At 48.0% G+C, this 18,500-nt stretch overlaps 1 protein-coding gene across 1 annotated transcript in view; it reads left to right on the top strand.

The window, feature by feature from the left end:
* The first annotated feature begins 12,915 nt into the window (after nt 1-12,915).
* Nucleotides 12,916-18,500, top strand: part of DPYSL5 (dihydropyrimidinase like 5) — a 50,600-nt gene continuing 45,015 nt past the window's right edge. Inside the window, exon 1 of the mRNA XM_045883726.1 lies at nt 12,916-13,176. Coding sequence (XP_045739682.1) covers nt 12,916-13,176 — 261 coding nt within the window. The remainder of the gene's footprint in view (nt 13,177-18,500) is intronic.

Below are 18,500 nucleotides of genomic sequence, written 5' to 3' on the forward strand. Positions count from 1 at the left end.
CACTGTCACTCTTCTCCCAGCCTTCACCCAACCTATGCCAGTAAAGAAGCAGAAAGCCCTGCCCCCAGATCATGTGCCCATCCCCTGACCAGCCTCAGGATGCCGCTCTGAGTGCTCCAGGTCATCCTGTGCGCAGTGGGTCTCATTCAGAAGGCTGGGCCTCTTGCTTTGCACTCCTAGACCTCATATCCTGGTCCCCGCTTGCTTGGCCCAGTCTAGCCTCTTGGTCCTGAAGCAGTTCATCCGCTGGCCATTCCCAGCCTGTGCCTGCTTATTCTGCCTCTTCTTTGTTTTACAACCCAGACAATGCCAGCTTTGTTCCTTTGCCCTATGCTTTGCTTCCCACCCCCTCACAACCAGCATGGAACTCTCTTTGGAGAAGCCTTCCTTCCCATTGCTTACAGCCCATTACTGTGGCTACTACTTTGTACCCGCAGAGTGCTTTTGCCCCACTATCTACTTCGGCCAGTCCTTGCTTCCTTCAGCTAGCATTTAATGAGCCCCTCTGCATGCCAAGCCTTTAGAAGGATAAAATGAAGCCTAGGCTCTGCTGTCAAGGAGCCCCAGTCTTGTATGGATAGATTCTAACCCAGTTTCCTCATCCATAAAATGGGGATAATCCTGTCTAACTACCTCACAGGGGTGCTGTAAGATTGCTTTGAAACTATGTGTGAGCCTGTCACATAGCTCATTGGTGACTGTGTGGTGTTGATGGTGTTGACATCCACTTTACAGCTGAGAAGATGGGTGTGGAGTTAGTCATGTGGCTAGAGGGGCAAAGCCAAGTTCAGCGCTCCCAGCACTGCTCTACCCATCGCCCACTGTGTTTCCTTCTCTTACCCCATTGCACCCTTTGCTGCCCCGTCTGCACTGGAATGAGACACGGTCAGGTGTGGCCTCTCGCCCCAGTTGAGGGAAGCTGATCATTTTCAGCCCAGGCCTGCCTTCAAGTCTCCTAAGAGTGCCCACTTGACCGGTCTCTCCCGGCAGGCATGGTGCTTCTCACACGTGCCTGGGGGTGTCACCCATGAGAATATGTCTCCTACAGGAGGTGATGGAGCTCACAGTGCTCCCCACCTTGCTGCCCATCTCCCCAAAGCTGGGTTCCATCAGTCAAGTGTTGGTTGCAAGCACTCGTGAGATTTGCTCTTCAGGCTCCAGAATTCTGGGTTAAGGTAAAAATACCTATTTGCCTTAGTGATGGAGGTGAGTCAGGTTCATAAGAAGGGAGCTGGCAGAAGTAGGCACAGGAAAGGGGATGACATTGACCGGGCAGAAGCATTCTGGGTGTAAAATCAATGGCAGGTAAAAACACTGCATTTGGGAGGGAGAGATGGAAACGCATTTTCAACACAAGATGAAGTATCTGGTATCTCTTTGAAGGAGTCTTACATCACAGGGGGAATAAAGTCTGTGTTCTTTTGAAATCTATTTGAGTCGAATTAAGGAAGGAAATTGGTTTGTCCTAAAGCCCAGTCCTTTTAGGAAATTTTCCAGGAGGTGGCAGGAGGATGGCAAGATTTCCTGAAAAGAAGAGGGAACATTTTTCACCTTATTTCAATTTTTTCCCCAATAGGATAGAGCTATTTATGTGGTTTTAAATTACTGTAGTTTTTTTTTCATTATAAAATCAATATAATATTATATAGAAAATTTGAAAAATTAGAGGAGTGAAATCACCTATAATCCCAATCAACACAGACCTCGTTATTTATTCTCACCTGGTCTATTTTTTGAATGTGATGTTTTTACATAATTGTAGGAACACATGGCATATCATTTTCGTATACTGACATGTGGTTCTTTAAAAATTTTTAAATTTTATGAGATACATACAGAAAAGTGCAAAAAATGTGTCTAATTTAAAGAGTAATTTAAAGCAAACACCTGCCTAACTCCCACCCTTTTCAAGTAAGAGACTTGAATATTTGCAGCTCTCAAGAAGCTTCCCACCACGGGACCCTTCCCAAACACAGCCCCTCCCTGGCCTCCCAGAGATAACCAACCACCCTGACTTTTCTGATTTTCTTGGGTTTTTTCTTCCTATGACTATATGCCTAAACACTGTAGTTCAGTTTTGCCTGGTTTTGAATGTTATATGGACCTGTCCTATATTTACTATTTTGTGTCTTCAGTTGTTGTTTGTGAGATGTTATATATGGCTGTAGTTAGTTCATACTCATTTTTCGTTTAAAAGAGAAAATGTAGAATTTTTATGTATTTCCACTCAGTATCTATCCCAAATCTAGACTTTATCGGGTAGCCCAGGTTTGAGACTTCTTTTCTTTTCTTTTGGCTTTATTTTTAAGTAATCTCTATTCCCAATGTGGGACTCGAACTTACGACCCTGAGATCAAGAGTCCCGTGCTCCACCACTGAGCCAGCCAGGCGCCCCTGTGATGGACACTTTTATAGTTAGGAAGATGCGTTCTTTTCCCCTGCTTGTGACTTTCCCCACCCCGACCTGCGTCATTGCCCCCTCCCTCCTTCTGGCAGTGGGTGCTGGCCCCTCCGCCCTTTGGCTGGCATTCTAGAAAGCAGCCACTCTGGGCCACTGGAGGCCCTGGAGCTGCAGCTGCTACCCTTCTAAGAGAGCTGATGGAATTATTTCTGGGGCCTGCAGACAGCTGGCGAGAGCGTGGAAAGCACAGCAGGGCTGAAGAATCCGCCAGAAGGTCCACCTGGGGAAGGGTTATGGTGGCGGTGGTAACTACTGGTCACAAAAGCCTGGTGTTTTCTGGCTGAGGCCTCAGTCGGGAGGCCGGGATTCTTGTCTCCAGCGTGCGCACACCTCCCTGCCCTTCTTCCAGGGCCCTGGAGCCGCTGGGCTCACGGAAGGGGATTTACTCCTCTTTACTGGTCTTTGCTGGTACTCGGTTGCCCCCAGCCTCAGATGTAAAGCCTCCTGACCTCAGTGAAAAAGGGAGCACTTGAAAGGAGCAGGGTTTCTGCCCCAATGCAAAGACTGCACGCAGGGGCCGTGATGCCCGCCGAGGCGCATGTGAGTGTCACCACGCAGCCGGCCTCTTCGGTCCCGAGACCACACGCACTTGTGCTCACTGTCAGCTTGACCTTCCCACAACTGTCCAGTTTCTCTCACGGCTAATCTTGAACAAGTGGTCTGCGGCTCCCTTTCTTACCACCCTCTTGGGCTAATCCCTCGGAATTTCACTCTTGCCCTCTGCGCCCTGATGGCGCTTGCGTGTGGAGTCCCCCAGGCTGGGCCAGGGCAGGCCCAATGAAGCCATGGGATTAAGGCTTCTTACTCGATCTTAGCCTAAGGACTCGGCCCACTTGGGTCCATATACACCTTCCCACAAGCCAGGCCCACCTCTCAGGCTCCACTTGTAGTAGCTCCTTCGTCCTTGTTTCTTTATGCTTCTTCAAGAACAAGCCCTTGTTCTCCACATTGACGCCCATCCCATGGACAGATCGGGTCACTTTGCCTGCCTGTCCTCTTAGTGTGGCCTTGGTGCTGGGCTCTTGTGGCTTATGACTACCGGACAAAGGGCCCAGTGTGTCTTGTGGTGGGGGAGGGGTGTAACATCGGCCACAGCCTGTGGAGCCTCTCCCCTCCATGTGTGACCCTTTGGCTTAATAGGCCCTTCTTTCTGCCTCCAGATCCCCAGAAGATGCCTGAGCCCCACGTGAAAGACAGACTTGCCCTTTTACCTTCCCCAGTTCTCCCCATGGCTGGGTTCTGCCTCTAGAATCTCTCAGTACATTTTGCACAAAACTCTGGGTGACCCAAACCAGGCCCACCTCTCAGACCAGCCCTCAATGCTGACGCTGGCCTGGTTGGAGAGGAGTCTAGAAGAGTCTCAGGTTTCTGGGTGGATGATAAGGGATGGCGCAGCTTGTTTTGAACAGGCTGAGTATGTCTGTGGAACATTCCAGTGGAATGGTCCGTGGGCATTTGAATGTTAAATGCCCTCACACCCTCATTATTGGCATAGAATAGGTTCTAGATTCCTGCTTACCCTGGAAAGCAGGGTCCTAGGTGTTGAAGAAGTCAGTCGTAAGGCAGGTAAAGTGTAATCATGGGATGTGGGGAGAGGTCATGCGGCAGAAACAGCTGTGAGCTTGTCTTTTTTATTTTTACCTGTCACCTAGTTGTTATTTTCATGAGTTCATACAAATTGACTAGAAAAGTGGTTGTGTCTGAGGGTGGGGGTGGGGTGGAACGGAAGAGATGCAGGGACGGCAAGGGTAGTGACGATGGTGAGTTCACAAGTGTTTGTCATTTTTCTTTATACCTGACGTGGACATTATAAATACCATTTTAAATCGACTCAAGAGTTGATAAAGCCAATTAAGAATTATAAAATTATACTTGCTTTAATATTAGTTAAGAATTGTTTAGTGCTTTACTGTTTAGAAAGGCAGTTCAGTTTATTACAAAATTAAATGTATTAAGTTAAAGTGCTTCCCACTCACCTCAGACTTCCCTTTTTGGCTTTTTGTGTTCCAGCGAACCTTTCATTTGTTCTCATTTTTCATCTCCAGAGAGAATCCCATTCCAGAATCATCCCAGGATGCTCTAAGTGCAAGCACCCCCATCTCCCCCCACAACCCCTGTTAGATTCGGCTCTCCCAGCTCTGTTCTATTACTCTTTCCTATGTGTTGATCAGAGGAAGAAAAATAGCTGCATATTTTAGTTTTCTTTTCCTAACCACTGCCATATATCGCCTTTTGATCCTTTGGCAAATGTTACCTGCTTGGAGCAAAGGAAAAGCCACATCATTCAGTGTGTCCCCAGCGACCGGAACTGGCTTCCCCTGCCCCTCCAGTTAGCAGCCCATCTGCCATTAGGATTGGCTTATGTGTTGTCCCAGGACACTTGTGTAGCTCTTGCCTTCATGTGCCTTGATATCACAGTGACCGATGGTCTGTATAGAATCACATGTTCTTCTGTGGGCTCGACCCAAAAAGGAAATGTGAGTCTTAAACCAGTGCCTATTAAAAAGGAAATACAGGGGCGCCTGGGTGGCTGAGTCATTAAGCGTCTGCCTTCGGCTCAGGTAATGTTCCCAGGGTCCTGGGATCGAGCCCCGCATTGGGTTCCCTGCTCAGCGGGAAGCCTCCTTCGATTCTCCCTCTCCCACTCCCCCTGCTTGTGTTCCCTCTCTCTCCGTGTCTCTCTCTGTCAAATAAATAAAAGCTTTAAAAAAAAAAAAAAAAAGGAAATACATACCATACAAACCAATTTCTATCAAGTTCTTTTTAAGGTCTCTCTGCAAGAAGCATCCCCTTTGCACCATTCTGGCCCCACATGTCTTTGTGGAGCCCCAGAGTCCCCCGGCATCCTCCAGCTGAGCTGCCAGAAGGAGACAGCTGTGGAGGCCAGACTGCAGGCTCTCCGCGTCTCGCACCTCCCTGCAGGCACAGGGGAGCTGGGGAAGGTGATGACAGAAGCAGGCAATTGCAAGACACAGTGTTGGGGTTGGCATTTCCTTGGCAGGACCACACTGCGCGCCTTCTAGGAGCATGGAGTTGTGTGCGTTTCACGAACGAGAAGCAGCAGCTGCCATAACCTTGACCATCCAGCCCGCAAGGTACCCCCTGTGCAGTTCTGCGCTGGAACAGCTCACAGCAGTAAGAAGCAGGAGGGTGGGCGGTATGGGAAATTGTCCTTTATCCAGCAAACGGTTATTAGGTAGCAAATAGCAGTCATTGTCACTGTTTTAAACAGAGAGAGGCTTTCTCGGGAAAGACTGCACTCCCAGATTATACAGTGCTGTTTCCCCAGCTTGCACATCCCCTTGGCTCTCACCCAGCAGAGGTTCAGGAACATAAGGAATCCATGCCACAGGATTAGGAAATTGGGGGAGATAAGCCGCCTACAGTTGCATAAATCTTGGCATATCAAAGATATCCATCTTGCTGTGGAAGGCATCATTTCTTCCCCACATAAACTGTGGAATTCCTAAGATGTGCACATTTGCACTGTCCCAGCCTCCTTTCGGCCCTGGGCTGCCTCTCCTATACAAGGTCACTGTTGGTGAAGACCAAGGACTGAAGGGAAAGTCAAGGTAGATTCGATGAATCTCCACAGCTCTAGAATTCCATAGTTCTGAGTTACTCCTCCTAATACCATTTAACTACCTGGCATGTTTCCATTTCTGCCTGGGAGGACAGCCATGTGGTTTGAATTCTTTCATCTGCATAGACAAAATAGCTGAGTGATCAACGTTTTTGGTTAGACAAATGGGAATGTGGGATGCAGCCAGAAGTCCTTAAAGGAGGTGACATTTATTTTAAGGCACAGTTGTTACTTAATGATGATTTGATTATAACGTTCACTTCTGTCTAATGTAGTATCTTAGCTCACATTGCTGTAATAAAAATACCATAGACTGGGTGGCTTAAATCACAGGAAATTACTCTTCACAGCTCTGAAGGCTGAGAAGTCCAAGATCAGGGTGCTGGCCAATTCACTTGCTGGTGAGGACTCTGCCTGGCTTGCAGATGACTACCTTCTGTCTGTATCCTCATATGGGGTGGAGAGAGAGAGGGGTGGGGGGGTGAGAGAGATCTCCTGTCTCTTCTTATAAGGGCACTAATCCCACTTATGAGGACCCCACCCTCATGACCCAATTCCCTCCCAAGGCCCCAGCTCCAAATACCATCACACTGGGATTGGGGCTTCAGCGTAGGAATTTTGGGGGTGATACAAACATTCAGTCCACAGCCTATGTAGTAAGCCAGTGGGCCAGATATTGGCTCTGTCTACACAGTAACTGTGTTTGGAATAAATGAGTGATTTGAAGTATCATAAATTAGTAAAACTGATACCAATTATGACCACTGACAAGAACGTCTTCTGAATACAGAGGGAGAGACAGTCATAGCTAGGGGCGTTTGCGGAGCTTACGAGCATGTATTTCAACAATTGTGCTCAAATCTTTTCCCTTCCAAGGGACTCTCCTAAGAGGGCCAAGGTATCTTCCCCACTCACCCACCCCCTCACCCCATTATGTTCACAAACTCGTACGTACACAGACAGAAGAAGCCTTGCTGCAGAAAATGATGCCAGGAACATGTTTTCTTCATTTAGTTTAGCAAAGACTAGCAGGGAAAGCTGAAGGAATGTGGTGCTAATGAGGTTACTGGGGGAGGTGAGAAGCATAATGAATGTCAGCCGTCAATGGTGAGGGGGACTGGGCAGGATGAGGCATCTTGGCCACCCAGACAATTTGGAAATCTAGAAAGGTGTGGGGGCGGGGATACTGGTGTAGCAAGACCGTCCCACCATCACCAGACAGCTCATCTCACCATTCACAGCTCTGGTGTCTGGTACTCCGTGAGACACCCCCAGTTTAAACCAATCCCTGGTAACTTAGTTTTCAGGCTTTTAGGCAAGAAGTGTCCCGTTACCCATTAGTCACTTTGTAACATAGCTTGGGTCTCTGTCAGCCACTAGACTGAAGCTCTTGAGAGCAAGGCCTGTGTCTTCTTCAGAGTTGTGTCCGGTGCTTGACATTGGAAGAGAGTGAGGGTCCAGAGTATTTCAGTGCGCACAAATGTTCGTTTTTGTTCACAACGCAGCCCTAGCGTGTTCTGAGTCCTCAGTCACCCCAAAAGGCTGACAGCCTACAGGCAGTTTTGATGACAGCAGCCCCTAGTCTGAAGCTGGCCGTCTGCCAGAGGGCAGGGATAGAGCGCCCAGCATCCCTGGAAGTGGCTCCACCAGGCGGCCTGAGATCCCCCTCCATGTTGGCAGTATGGCGCATGGCCAGGAGCGTAGGCTCTGGTATTAGTCTCCTCCAGCTGCCATAACAAAAGACCACAGACTGGGGGCTTATACAACAAAAAGTATTTTCTCAGAGTTCTGAGGTTGGAAGTCTGACATGAGGGCGTCAATATGGTAGGTTTCCGGGGAGAGCTCTCTTGCTGGCTGGTAGATGGCTCCTTTCTCACATGGCCTTTTTTAGGGCTTATGCAAAGGCTGTGGCGGTGGTGGGTGGGGGACTGAGCCCTTTGTCTCTTCTTATAAGGATACTAATCCTGTGGGATCAGGGACCCATCCTATGACCTCATTTAACCTTAAAAACTTCCTTAGAGGCCCCATCTCCAAATGCGGCCACACTGGAGGTTAAGGCTTTTTGAGTGTGAATTTTGGAAGAACAAAACATTCAGTCCACAACAGCTCTGGACAGTTGTCTGGCTTTTGGTCCCTACTTTGTTACAGACTAGCTGTGTGACCTTGAGGATGTTCCTTTAACTTTTCTGAGCCTCAGCCATCCCGGGGCAATAATGGGACATTAATGGTGCCTATCTCAGGGCATTGTAAGGATCAAGTACGATAAGGTGCATGATGCGTTCAGGGAGGACCCAGTAATTAGTAGGTGTGCACTGATTGTTAACATTATTTACAGGGTCCTCTAAGTTCTGAGAAGGAGTTCCTTCTGATGTTATCCTGGGAATCCTGTCTCTTCAGAGCCAGGTTAACCTTCAGGGATTTCTACAAGGAAGAAGAAAAAGACAGGTTGGGTGGGGGACCCAAGTTTATCCTACTATATAGTTTGAAAATATAGAAAACTATGAAGAACATAAAAATCACCTGTAACTCTTCTACCCAGAGCCAACTCTGATAACCTTTCCTTTAACTCAGACAGACCTGAGTATGAACTTCTCTTAAAAAGGGGGCTAAGGTCCCTGCCTTGTTCCTACTTCTCAGGGTTGGTTGCCACGTGGTTAAACGCATGTGAAGTGCCAGGCACGGGGTGTTAGCTTACTAAGAGCGATTGCTCTCATTTCTACTGAAGAAGACACCCTTCGCGTTTGATACCAACATCAAAGCTCAGACAGGAATTCCCAGTAATTCATTATCACATCACCTTTCCAGGACCCCCACCCTCCAGGTGTGCACTCTGAAGCAGGTGTTCTAGATTGATAAGCAAATCAGTATTCTCCTTTACAACACTGACAAACAATAAGCAGTTTCCCAGCATAAATATTGCTATTTTTCCTCTTGCCCTAAAGCAGCTTTAAAAAGTGAGGATTATATATTTGCACAGGGGGCTGGGGGTGGGGGGTGTCTTCTTTCGGCCATCTCTTCCATCACCATCACTTCCCTCCTCTAGTGCAAACTGAGAAGTTGCATCTCTCCTTTCATGGTCACACATGGCCTTGGCTTCGTAACGAGAGAGAGGGAGATTGCATCTGTCAGCCTTTCTGGGCTTCCTTTGGCCAGGGTGGTTGTGTCCCTCACCTGCAAAGAAACTCATTTCCTAATTGCATATTAAATTAAAACTCCAGTTTTCAGATTTTAGGACAAAAGATCAAATATACTCAGCTTCATCCAGGTTCAGACAATAAGCTTATGGCTGGGACTGTCCCATCTTCCCATCTCTCCAGCCTGACTCCTCCCCACTCCTCTTTGCCCACTACCCTCCTCACTAGGGGAGGGGCCCCTTCTCCCCAGAGGTTGGACTGATACCTGGGAGGGGAGGGGCGCAGATGTTCCTGGGAAACAGCTGTTGCTGTGTAAGGGAACAGGGTTCACTCCCACCACCTGTCTTGTTCCCCAGCACCGCCCCCAGCAACAGCCCCACAAGGGGCTGGCCACCTAACAGCAGGAGAGCCTCATGGTTGACCCCGAATAGGCACAGCCAACTTTCTTGGTGTGGAGATTCCATGCACTCCAGCCTGGTCAACTTGACAAAAACAAACTGCTTAACCAAGTGTGTCCAGGAGAGCAGGCTAAGATCACCAGATAGCTGACCCATCTCCTTACAAGAGGGTATTCCTTCAACAGGTTCTAGGCCTTTTCATCCTGGGGCACAGCCCCCTCACAGCTTACCTGATGGCAGACAAACGAAATGACAAGAATAAGAGGAAATATGTTTCTTCCTCTGCTCTGTCCACAGTAATTTGCTGTATTGGAAAAGGGATGAAAGCTGAGCATTGTCCTGGACATAGAGTTGCCAGATATCCCAGAAAACAAATATGGAACAGCCTACCACTCACTGGCTTTAGCCATTCGATCCTGTTGGGATGCAACAAGTAGATGAGGCCATTCATTCATTTGTTCACTGGTTTTGAGTATCCTATACTTGGGGCTGGGGCTGAAGAGGGAGCAGAAACAATGATCACTAATAAGGCTTTGGACCTTGAGAACCTTAGTTCAGAGGTGCGGAGAGACTCCAGGGCCATGAAGTCTGCAAAGGTGGCAGAGAGTCAGGGAAGGCTTCTTATACTTATAAAGGGGGACAACTGGATTAGGTCCTAAAGAATGAGCAATTTACCAAGTGGAAAGGTGGGCTTCACTCATGCCCGGGGAGACCCTGCAATGGTGAAGTCTCCCTCCTCCTAGTCAGACTTTGTTGTATCTTTCCTAAGTCTAAATAAAAATCATTTCTGTTCAGATACCTAAGGGTCAGGAGAGTTGCAGATCCAACCCAAAGGTGCTCCCTGGACGGGATTCTGATTAGCTCCATCACGGCAGCCGTCTGAACACCTACCCCTTCCCCTGTGTCCAGCCCACTTAGTCTCAGGCCCCACAGTGGCTCCTCCACATCTCCCCCACTCTGCTCACATCCTCTTGCTCCTCGCTGCTCCCAGGAGCTCCCCACCTCCCACTATTCAGAGCAGAGAGAACACAGATTCCTGTGTATCCCCACCTCTTCTGCATCTTCACATATCTCCTTTCTACAAGCCTTGACCTTAACCTTTCTTGAATCTGTTTCCTCTGTGGATGGGCATAATAATACCTTTGGAAGGATCAAATAAAATAAACCATCTAAGTCTGTGACAGAGACCTGGCTTCCATTAATAATGGCCATCATTCTTCCATGCTGCAAGACCTTCCATTACAAGTAATTCCTTGTCCTCTTTTATCTTTAATCAATCCTTTGACTCTTTCCTAGCTGTTTGAAAAAATCTTAGATCTGTCTTAAATTGATCTCTTCCTTCAGGCATGCTGTCCTCAGCCCATTTTACAGCTCCCTTTACTCACAAAGGACTTGACAAGTTTCCACAAACATGCCTTCAACCACCACTTATCAAAGACTTGCTCCTCTCCAAAACAGTGGCCAAGATCTCCCTGTGGTCCTTATTCCCCTCCCCTGCATGGCCACATTTAATGCTAAGGAGAGGAAGCTCCAAGAGGAAGAGAATGGTTAGTGGTCAAATGCGGCCACTCAATGGATGATCCATTTTGAGTTGATTTTTGTATAAGATCTGAGATTTAAGTCAAGGTTTATTTTTTGCTTATGGATATCTAATTGCTCAACATCATTTGCTGAAAAAACTATCTTCCCTCCATTGAATGGTTTTTTTGCACCTTTGTCAAAAATCAGTTGACCATACTTATATGGGCTATTTCTGGATCTTTATTCTGTTCCACTGATTTTGTGTCTCCATCCATACTACCCAGTTTTGACTACTGGAGCTAAGTAATAAGTTTTGAAGTTCGGTAGACTAATTCCTCCCACTTTATTCTTCTTTGTCAAAATTATTTTATTTTTTAATTTTTATTTATTTGAGAAAGAGAAAGAGACCCAGCGGAGGGAGAGGCAGAGGTTAATAAGTTAACTTATTCCTACTTTTCTGAGAGCTTTTATCATGAATAGATGTTTGAATTTTGTCAAATGCTTTTTCTGCATCAAATGATATGTGATTATGTGATTCTTCTTTAGCCTGTTAATAGGGTGGATTACATTGATTAAATTTTCAAATATTGAACCTGACATTGCATCCCTGGAATAAATCCATTTGCATGGTGTAGAATTCTTTTTACATATTGCTGAATTCCACTTGCTAATATTTTGTTAAGAATTTCTGTATCTATATTTATGAGGGATATTACTCGATAATTTTCTTTTTTTGGTGCTGTCTTTGTCTGGCTTTGGTATCAGAGTAATACTGGTTTCATAAAATGAGTTGGGAATGTTTCCTTCTCTTCTCCTTTCTGCAAGAGATTGGCATTCATTCTTTAAGCATATGGTAAGGTTCTCTAGCTTTTAAAAATAGTGGTTCCGGGGGCTCCTGGGTGGCTCAGTCGTTACGCTTCTGCCTTTGGCTCAGGTCATGATCCCAGGGTCTTGGGATAGAGCCCCACATCGGGCTCCCTGCTCAGCGGGAAGCCTGCTTCTCCCTCTCCTGCTCCCCCTACTTGTGTTCCTCTCTTGCTGTCTCTCTCTGTCAGATAAATAAATAAAATCTTAAAAAAAAAAAAAAAGTGGTTCTGGGGGACCCAATCCGGAGCAAATAAAGCTGAATCTCTGGGGGTGGAACTTGAGTGAAGGTGCTTTTCCAAAGCTCTGCAGATGAGCTTATTAACTGTGCAGCCTGCTGTGGAGTTCGGTGTGGTAGTGGCCTTGAGGAAGGATGGGAGGGCGAGCTGAAGCAGAATCCATCTGAAGAATGACATGAATTAAACAACGGGGAGGCTTAGAGAATTTGGCTCTCGGAGACATGCCCCAGGAGCCCCTGATATCTTTGGGACCATATCATATAATGGGGACATTGGTCATCCAAGGCATCTGGGTTTGACTTGGCTGCTTAGAAGCCATCGATTCCTTACTTAGCAATTTCAGCTTTCTTGTTGGTAAAATGTGACTCCTCGGGTGGTTTCGAGAATAAAACAACACAGTAGGTATGAAAATGCTTTTGAACCTACACAGCATTTTGGGAAGGTAAACATTGATGTTTCTTTGGGCCCCAGATTCATCCTTACTGCCACTGTATCATGATTCCCAGTAAGTCCCACTAGGAGGTCAATGGGAGGCTTGTGACCCCAGTCGGTTGTAGGACCGATGTTCTCAGGCTGTGGAGAAACTTCCTTCTCTTCCCTGCTCACTTACTCTGCCCAAGGAGGTTGGCCTCTGGTGGGAAGAAGTGGGACCTCAGTCACAGTGAAAAGGGACTCTGACCTTGACCAGTGCCTCCCTCTCACCTTCCGTAGGAACATGCTTGCCAATTCAGGCAGCGTGAGGATTCTCATCAAGGGAGGCAAGGTGGTGAACGATGATTGCACCCACGAGGCTGATGTCTACATCGAGAATGGCATCATCCAGCAGGTGGGCCGTGAGCTCATGATCCCTGGAGGGGCCAAGGTGATCGATGCCACTGGGAAGCTGGTGATCCCTGGAGGCATTGACACCAGCACCCACTTCCATCAGACCTTCATGAACGCTACATGTGTGGACGACTTCTACCACGGGACCAAGGTAATGCTCCTGTTTGCTGAAGGTGCCTTCCTTTTGGCTTCTTCCATTTGTGGGGCTGCTCCAGACTAGACCCATGTGAACAGGATGCCCCTGCTGTGTTGCTCAAAGGAGAAGGGTGCTCTCCTGGGGCCACTGTGGCAACTGACATAGGAAATTCCAGGCTAGATGTCCTAGATCTCCATGACTACCGAAAAGGAGGTATGTGGGCCTGTTTTACTGACCACATCACTTACCTATGTACTGAGGCCGGACACTGATTTTATGTTTATATTTCTATGGCATGTAACGCAGACCTAGAAGAAGAGAATTTGCTGATGTTTGTTATTGTGCCTGTATGTGACAGGAATGAGGAATTGATCTGATGGACTCCTTTATGTGTGATAAGCTAAATTAATTCCCCAAAGATGGTGACAAATAGATATTTCTCTTCTAGATGATTTTAATGGCAGTAATTATGAAACAGACATAGTGAGCGATCTTGTATTATCTCTCCTAGCTTGTTCATTATTTTTAAAAACAGCTAGAAAAAAAATGTGGTGAGCCTCTTTCAGAGGGCATGGCCATGGACACTGTTTACAGTTATTGAGCGGGGCCTGAGCTGCTGGATGTTCCTGAATGCAGAATACAAAAATTCAGGCCTGTGAAACAAATGAATTAGGAGGAAAGAGTCACATGTGGGTTCTTTTATCCCTCTTCTGTGCTCCGGAACCTGTTATTGCTGTCATTCCTCTGCATTGTAATTATCTGTCGCATGCCAACCTCTCCGTGAACAGCAGACTATGGACTCCTTAAGGCCTGACAGTATTGTTCTGCTTTCCCAGAGCCTGGCCCTGACCAGGAACCAGAGTAGCTACCCAGGAAATGTTTGTTGAGTGAATCAGTGAATGATGCTTAATCTGTGTGGGTCTCTGTACCCAGCTATGCATCAGAGTCACCTATGAAGGTTTTTTTTAAAGATTTTATTTATTTGAGAGAGAGAGAGCACGAGTTGGGGGAGAGGCAGAGGGAGAGGGACAAGCACACTCCCTGCCGAGGAGGGAGCCTGACGTGGAGCTCGATCCGAAGTCAGACACTCAACTGACTGAGCCACCAAGGCACGCCTGAAGATTTTTTTAAATGCAGAATTGAATCAGAATCTCAAGGACTACAAGTTCCTGACCCGGGAGGCTGCCCCTTACGCTGTCTGACTTCCAAAGGCCTTGGCCTCTAACACTCCCTGGGAGAAAGGGATCTACTAGCTACTGGCCCAGGGGCTATAGTCAGTCCTCTGTCCTACTTTGGCCCACAGCCTCAAATCCCCAATGGCCCTGCACCCTAAAATCCCACCTCTGTTCTACCTGGGGTTCTCGGGGAGCCCTTCTCCCATGCTCAGGTGTCTCCCCCCAGGATCCATTTTCCTGGGGGTTCAGGTGTCCTGGCTAGGCGGTGGCTGACAAGGCTCTCCAAACCCGCCTCTGAGGAGCCTGGCTGGGGCAGGCAGAGGCTGGCCTTGCGGTCACAGTTCTAGGGCTGGCCCATCTCAGGCAGTTGGCTATTTAGGTCTCCCTGAAGATATCCTCCCTTTCCAGTCCAGGAGCAACAGACCAGACCCCTGGAAGGCTGGGCTGCGAGGAGTCACAGTAGCTGCGGCCTAGCCTGTTCTGAGGCAAGGGTGCTTCCAGGACTGATACTTCAGCATCTGGGGCCAAATCTGCCTACCCTAGCGGAGCCCAGAGAAGAGAGGCTGTAGGCAGACCCTTCCCACTTTCTCTTCTGAGAATTCCCCCAGGACCTGTGGGTAATGCCTCACTGATGAAATGGGGAGCCCCGTCCCCATAAACTTTTGCGGGGTCCTCTTGCAGGGTACACTAGTGACAGGACCTTTCCGGAGTGAGGGAGCATATCCAGTTCCCCATCCCCATGTACTGGAGCCAGGCCAGGCCCAGCCTGTTTGGTTTGTGGTCATTGTCGTTTCTATTTTTATTGAAGCATAGCATAAATACCAAGAAGTGCACAAGTTGTAAGTATATAGAATTGTTACAACTGAACACACCCTTGTAACCAGCACCCAAATCGAGAGGCTAGACATTGCCAGACCGGAGTCCCTCCTTATGCCCCCTCCCAGTCACTACTCCTTACCAAGGATAACCACTATCCTGACTTCTAATACCACAGTTTCAAACAAACAAACAAACAAACATCTTCATTGAGATATAATCCACACACCATACAATTCACCCACTTAAAGTATAGAAGTCAATGGTTTTTAGTATATTCACCGTAGATTGGTTCTGACTGTTTACTTTATATAAATGAAATTAAGTGGTTTGTTCCTTTGCATCAGCTTCCTTAGCTCAACATTATTTTTGTGAAATTCATGTTGTATTTTATTCGCTTTTACTGCTTTGTAGTCTGATGTACCACACAGTACTTATCAATGGGTGTTTGGGTGGTTGCCAGTCATACTGTTGCTATGAATGTTCGTATACTTCTTTCAGCAAATCTGTGCACACATTTCTGTGGGGCACATTCCTGGGAGTGGAATTGCTGGGTCACAGGGTACACATGTGCTCAGCTTTAGGAGGTACCACCAAATTATTTTCCAGACTGGCTGTCACAAGGTCTACTCCCAGCAATAATGTAAGAGAGGCCATAGTATTTACTATCAGCATAACTCTGATTATCCCTGGGGTCCCTGCTGTAGTATGCTCAGGCCTGGCACCCCAAATTGTAGCTTTCTGGCTCCTGTTCCCGCCTGGGAGACCTGTAGTCCAAGGTCGGATGCCATGCTGTCACCACGCTCTCTATCCACCTCTCAGAGGGCAGGCTGGCCTTCTTTGTCTTATTTTTCACATTGTCATCTGCCGGGACCTCATTAGCCAGGAGTGACAGCTTTTCCCCTGAGAGCCTTTAGCTCTTTATAGCCAATGAAAACCTCAGCACGTGCATCTTTGTGCAAGGTGGTGAGTAACTCTTGATCTTTTCCAGGTTTCTCATCCATGGGAGCAGCTGCCTCTGGAAAACACATAAAAGCCCCTGTGTGATTTAAGGCCCCCCACTCCATCTCAGGCTCTAGTTGTGGAGTGTTTAAAGGCCCATAGATCCTAAGCCACCCCCCTGGCTACCTAAACCCACTCTTTATTCTATCTATCCCCTAAGCAAGACTGGATCTTGATGTCCTTGTGCCCCAGCCCTCAGATTGGACATGTTTCCTCATGCAGTCCCTGACTCAGTCTCCCCTGGATCCCATCCGTAGACCCTGCCCCAAGTTCTGCCTCAGTCTCCCGGCCTTCCAAGAGCTGTTTTCCTGCCCTGGTACTCCCACCCCTCCACTCCCGATTTCCCCTTCCCTCTGGTGCTCCTACAGCTGGGCGCTTGGGCATCCTCTTTCCTCGGGGTGCTGACAATCTCCCGGGGAGAGAAAATGCGCTCCTATTGCAGTGCCGCTCGGGGGGATGTGTCCACTAAATTATTCACACGGCCTGTGGCGCTCGTTCAGAGGCTGTGCACCCTGGTGGACCAACGCTGACCTACTTTGTACATTCTAAGGAAGGTAGCAGTTGATTCGCTTTAAGCATCTGGGTTTATAATTGAATAATAATCCTAAGGAAAGGCTCACCCGAGTGATTAGCCTAGAGAGAAAGAGAGATCAAGCTGCATCTTTTTGTTCTTATCTGACAGATCTGCGGGGCCTCGAACTCTGCACCCCCTGAGCTATTGCGTGCCTGTCAATTTGGCAGCCGCAGTCAGGGCTGGGAAAACAAAACAGTTGAAAGCCTGGCTTTTCCGAGAGCATCTGGGTCTCCATTGTACTGGGTCTAAAGGGATTTCTCTAGCACTTTAACAAACGCTTTGCCTGCTTTCAGAGGCTGTGGCAGGCTCTGCCTGGCTCCCCGGGCTCTGCATCCCGTGCTCACAGCCGGGCCCTTGATCCTCCTCCCCGCCTCCTCACACCCTCCCAACCTGCAGGCCCTGCCCTCCCCAGGCCCAGAACCTGGGTTTCTTGGAAGCAAAGCGCCAAGACCACCTGCTTGTTAATAATGCAGACCCCATTGAAGAAGGAGGTTATCTCCCGCGGGGAGGCAGGGGGCGGGAGGGAGGAGGGAGACCAAGTAACACCAACTGTGTTTATAAAGGTCCGGGATTTCAGTTGGGTCATGAGGTCTTTTATTATTATTCTGCTTAACGTACTTATGAGTTATATGTATTCTCTTGTGTGGAGCTAATGTTACCTAATAAAGAATGTTAATGCAAGCTCTGGAGCTCCACCCCACCAATGGCCCTCCGCTGCGCTCTGGGAAGATCAGAATCAGGCTTTTTAACCTATACGCACAGCCCCTTCACTAAGATGTTGATAGAGGGGGCAGGCATGGGCAATGGGGAAAAGCTTCCTAGATGCCTTTTCTGCCTCCCGCTCCTCCAAAAATATATTAAGAACCACCGTCTCGGCCAGTGGTTTTCAACCCTTGGAAACAAATTACATTAGAACAACTTGGGGAGAGGCGCCTGGGTGGCTCAGTTGTGTAAGCGTCTGCCTTCTCGGCTCAGATCATGATCCCAGTGTCCTGGGATCGAGCCCCGAATCGGGCTTTCTGCTGAGTGGGGAGTCTGCTTCTCCCTCTCCCACTGCCCCTCCCCCTACTCTCTCTCTCAAATAAATAAATAAGATCTTAAAAAAAAAAGAACGACTTGGGGAATTTTTTTAAGACACCAGTATCCAGGGCCCATGCCACATCGGTGAAATCTGTATCTCTAGGTCTGTCTCTTCCCCCATCAGTATTTTTTTTTAAGATTTATTTATTTATTTTAGAGAGAGAGGGTGCAAGCAGGGGGAGGGGCTGAGGGAGAGAGAGAATCCCAAGCAGATAACCCTGCTGAGCACGGAGCCTGACGGGGTCGATCCCACGACCCTGAGATCATGACCTGAGCTAAAACCAAGAGCCGGCCACCCAACCGACTGAGCCACCCAGGTGCCCCTCCATCAGTATTTTTTTTTTTAAAGCATCCCTGATGATTCTAACATTGGCAGGGGGATTAATAAGGAACTTGAAAAGTTCCACTCTTGAAAAGCACGTTGTCCTGGCTGTGACTCCTGCAGGTCTGACCCTCACCTTATGTGTCAGGCTGACATCTGAATCCCCTTTGAAAGCTCAGGCCTGCTTTGCCTTGCCCTTGCCAGTCTTATTTATTTGCTTCTCTCCTTCTATTCACATGCCTGGGTCCGGTCAGTGGGCTCCCAAATCCCAGCCTGGGTCCAAGAACCCCTGACTTGTTAGATTTCCCTGGCCCTGTGTTCTCCCCTCCTGTCTGTATCCCACCGACATCATCAGGGAGTGAGAAGTTGG

Source organism: Mirounga angustirostris, unplaced genomic scaffold, assembly GCF_029215605.1.
Source record: "Mirounga angustirostris isolate CCGP_5_RB_7025 unplaced genomic scaffold, mMirAng1.0.hap1 SCAF_10, whole genome shotgun sequence".
Lineage (NCBI taxonomy): Eukaryota > Metazoa > Chordata > Mammalia > Carnivora > Phocidae > Mirounga > Mirounga angustirostris.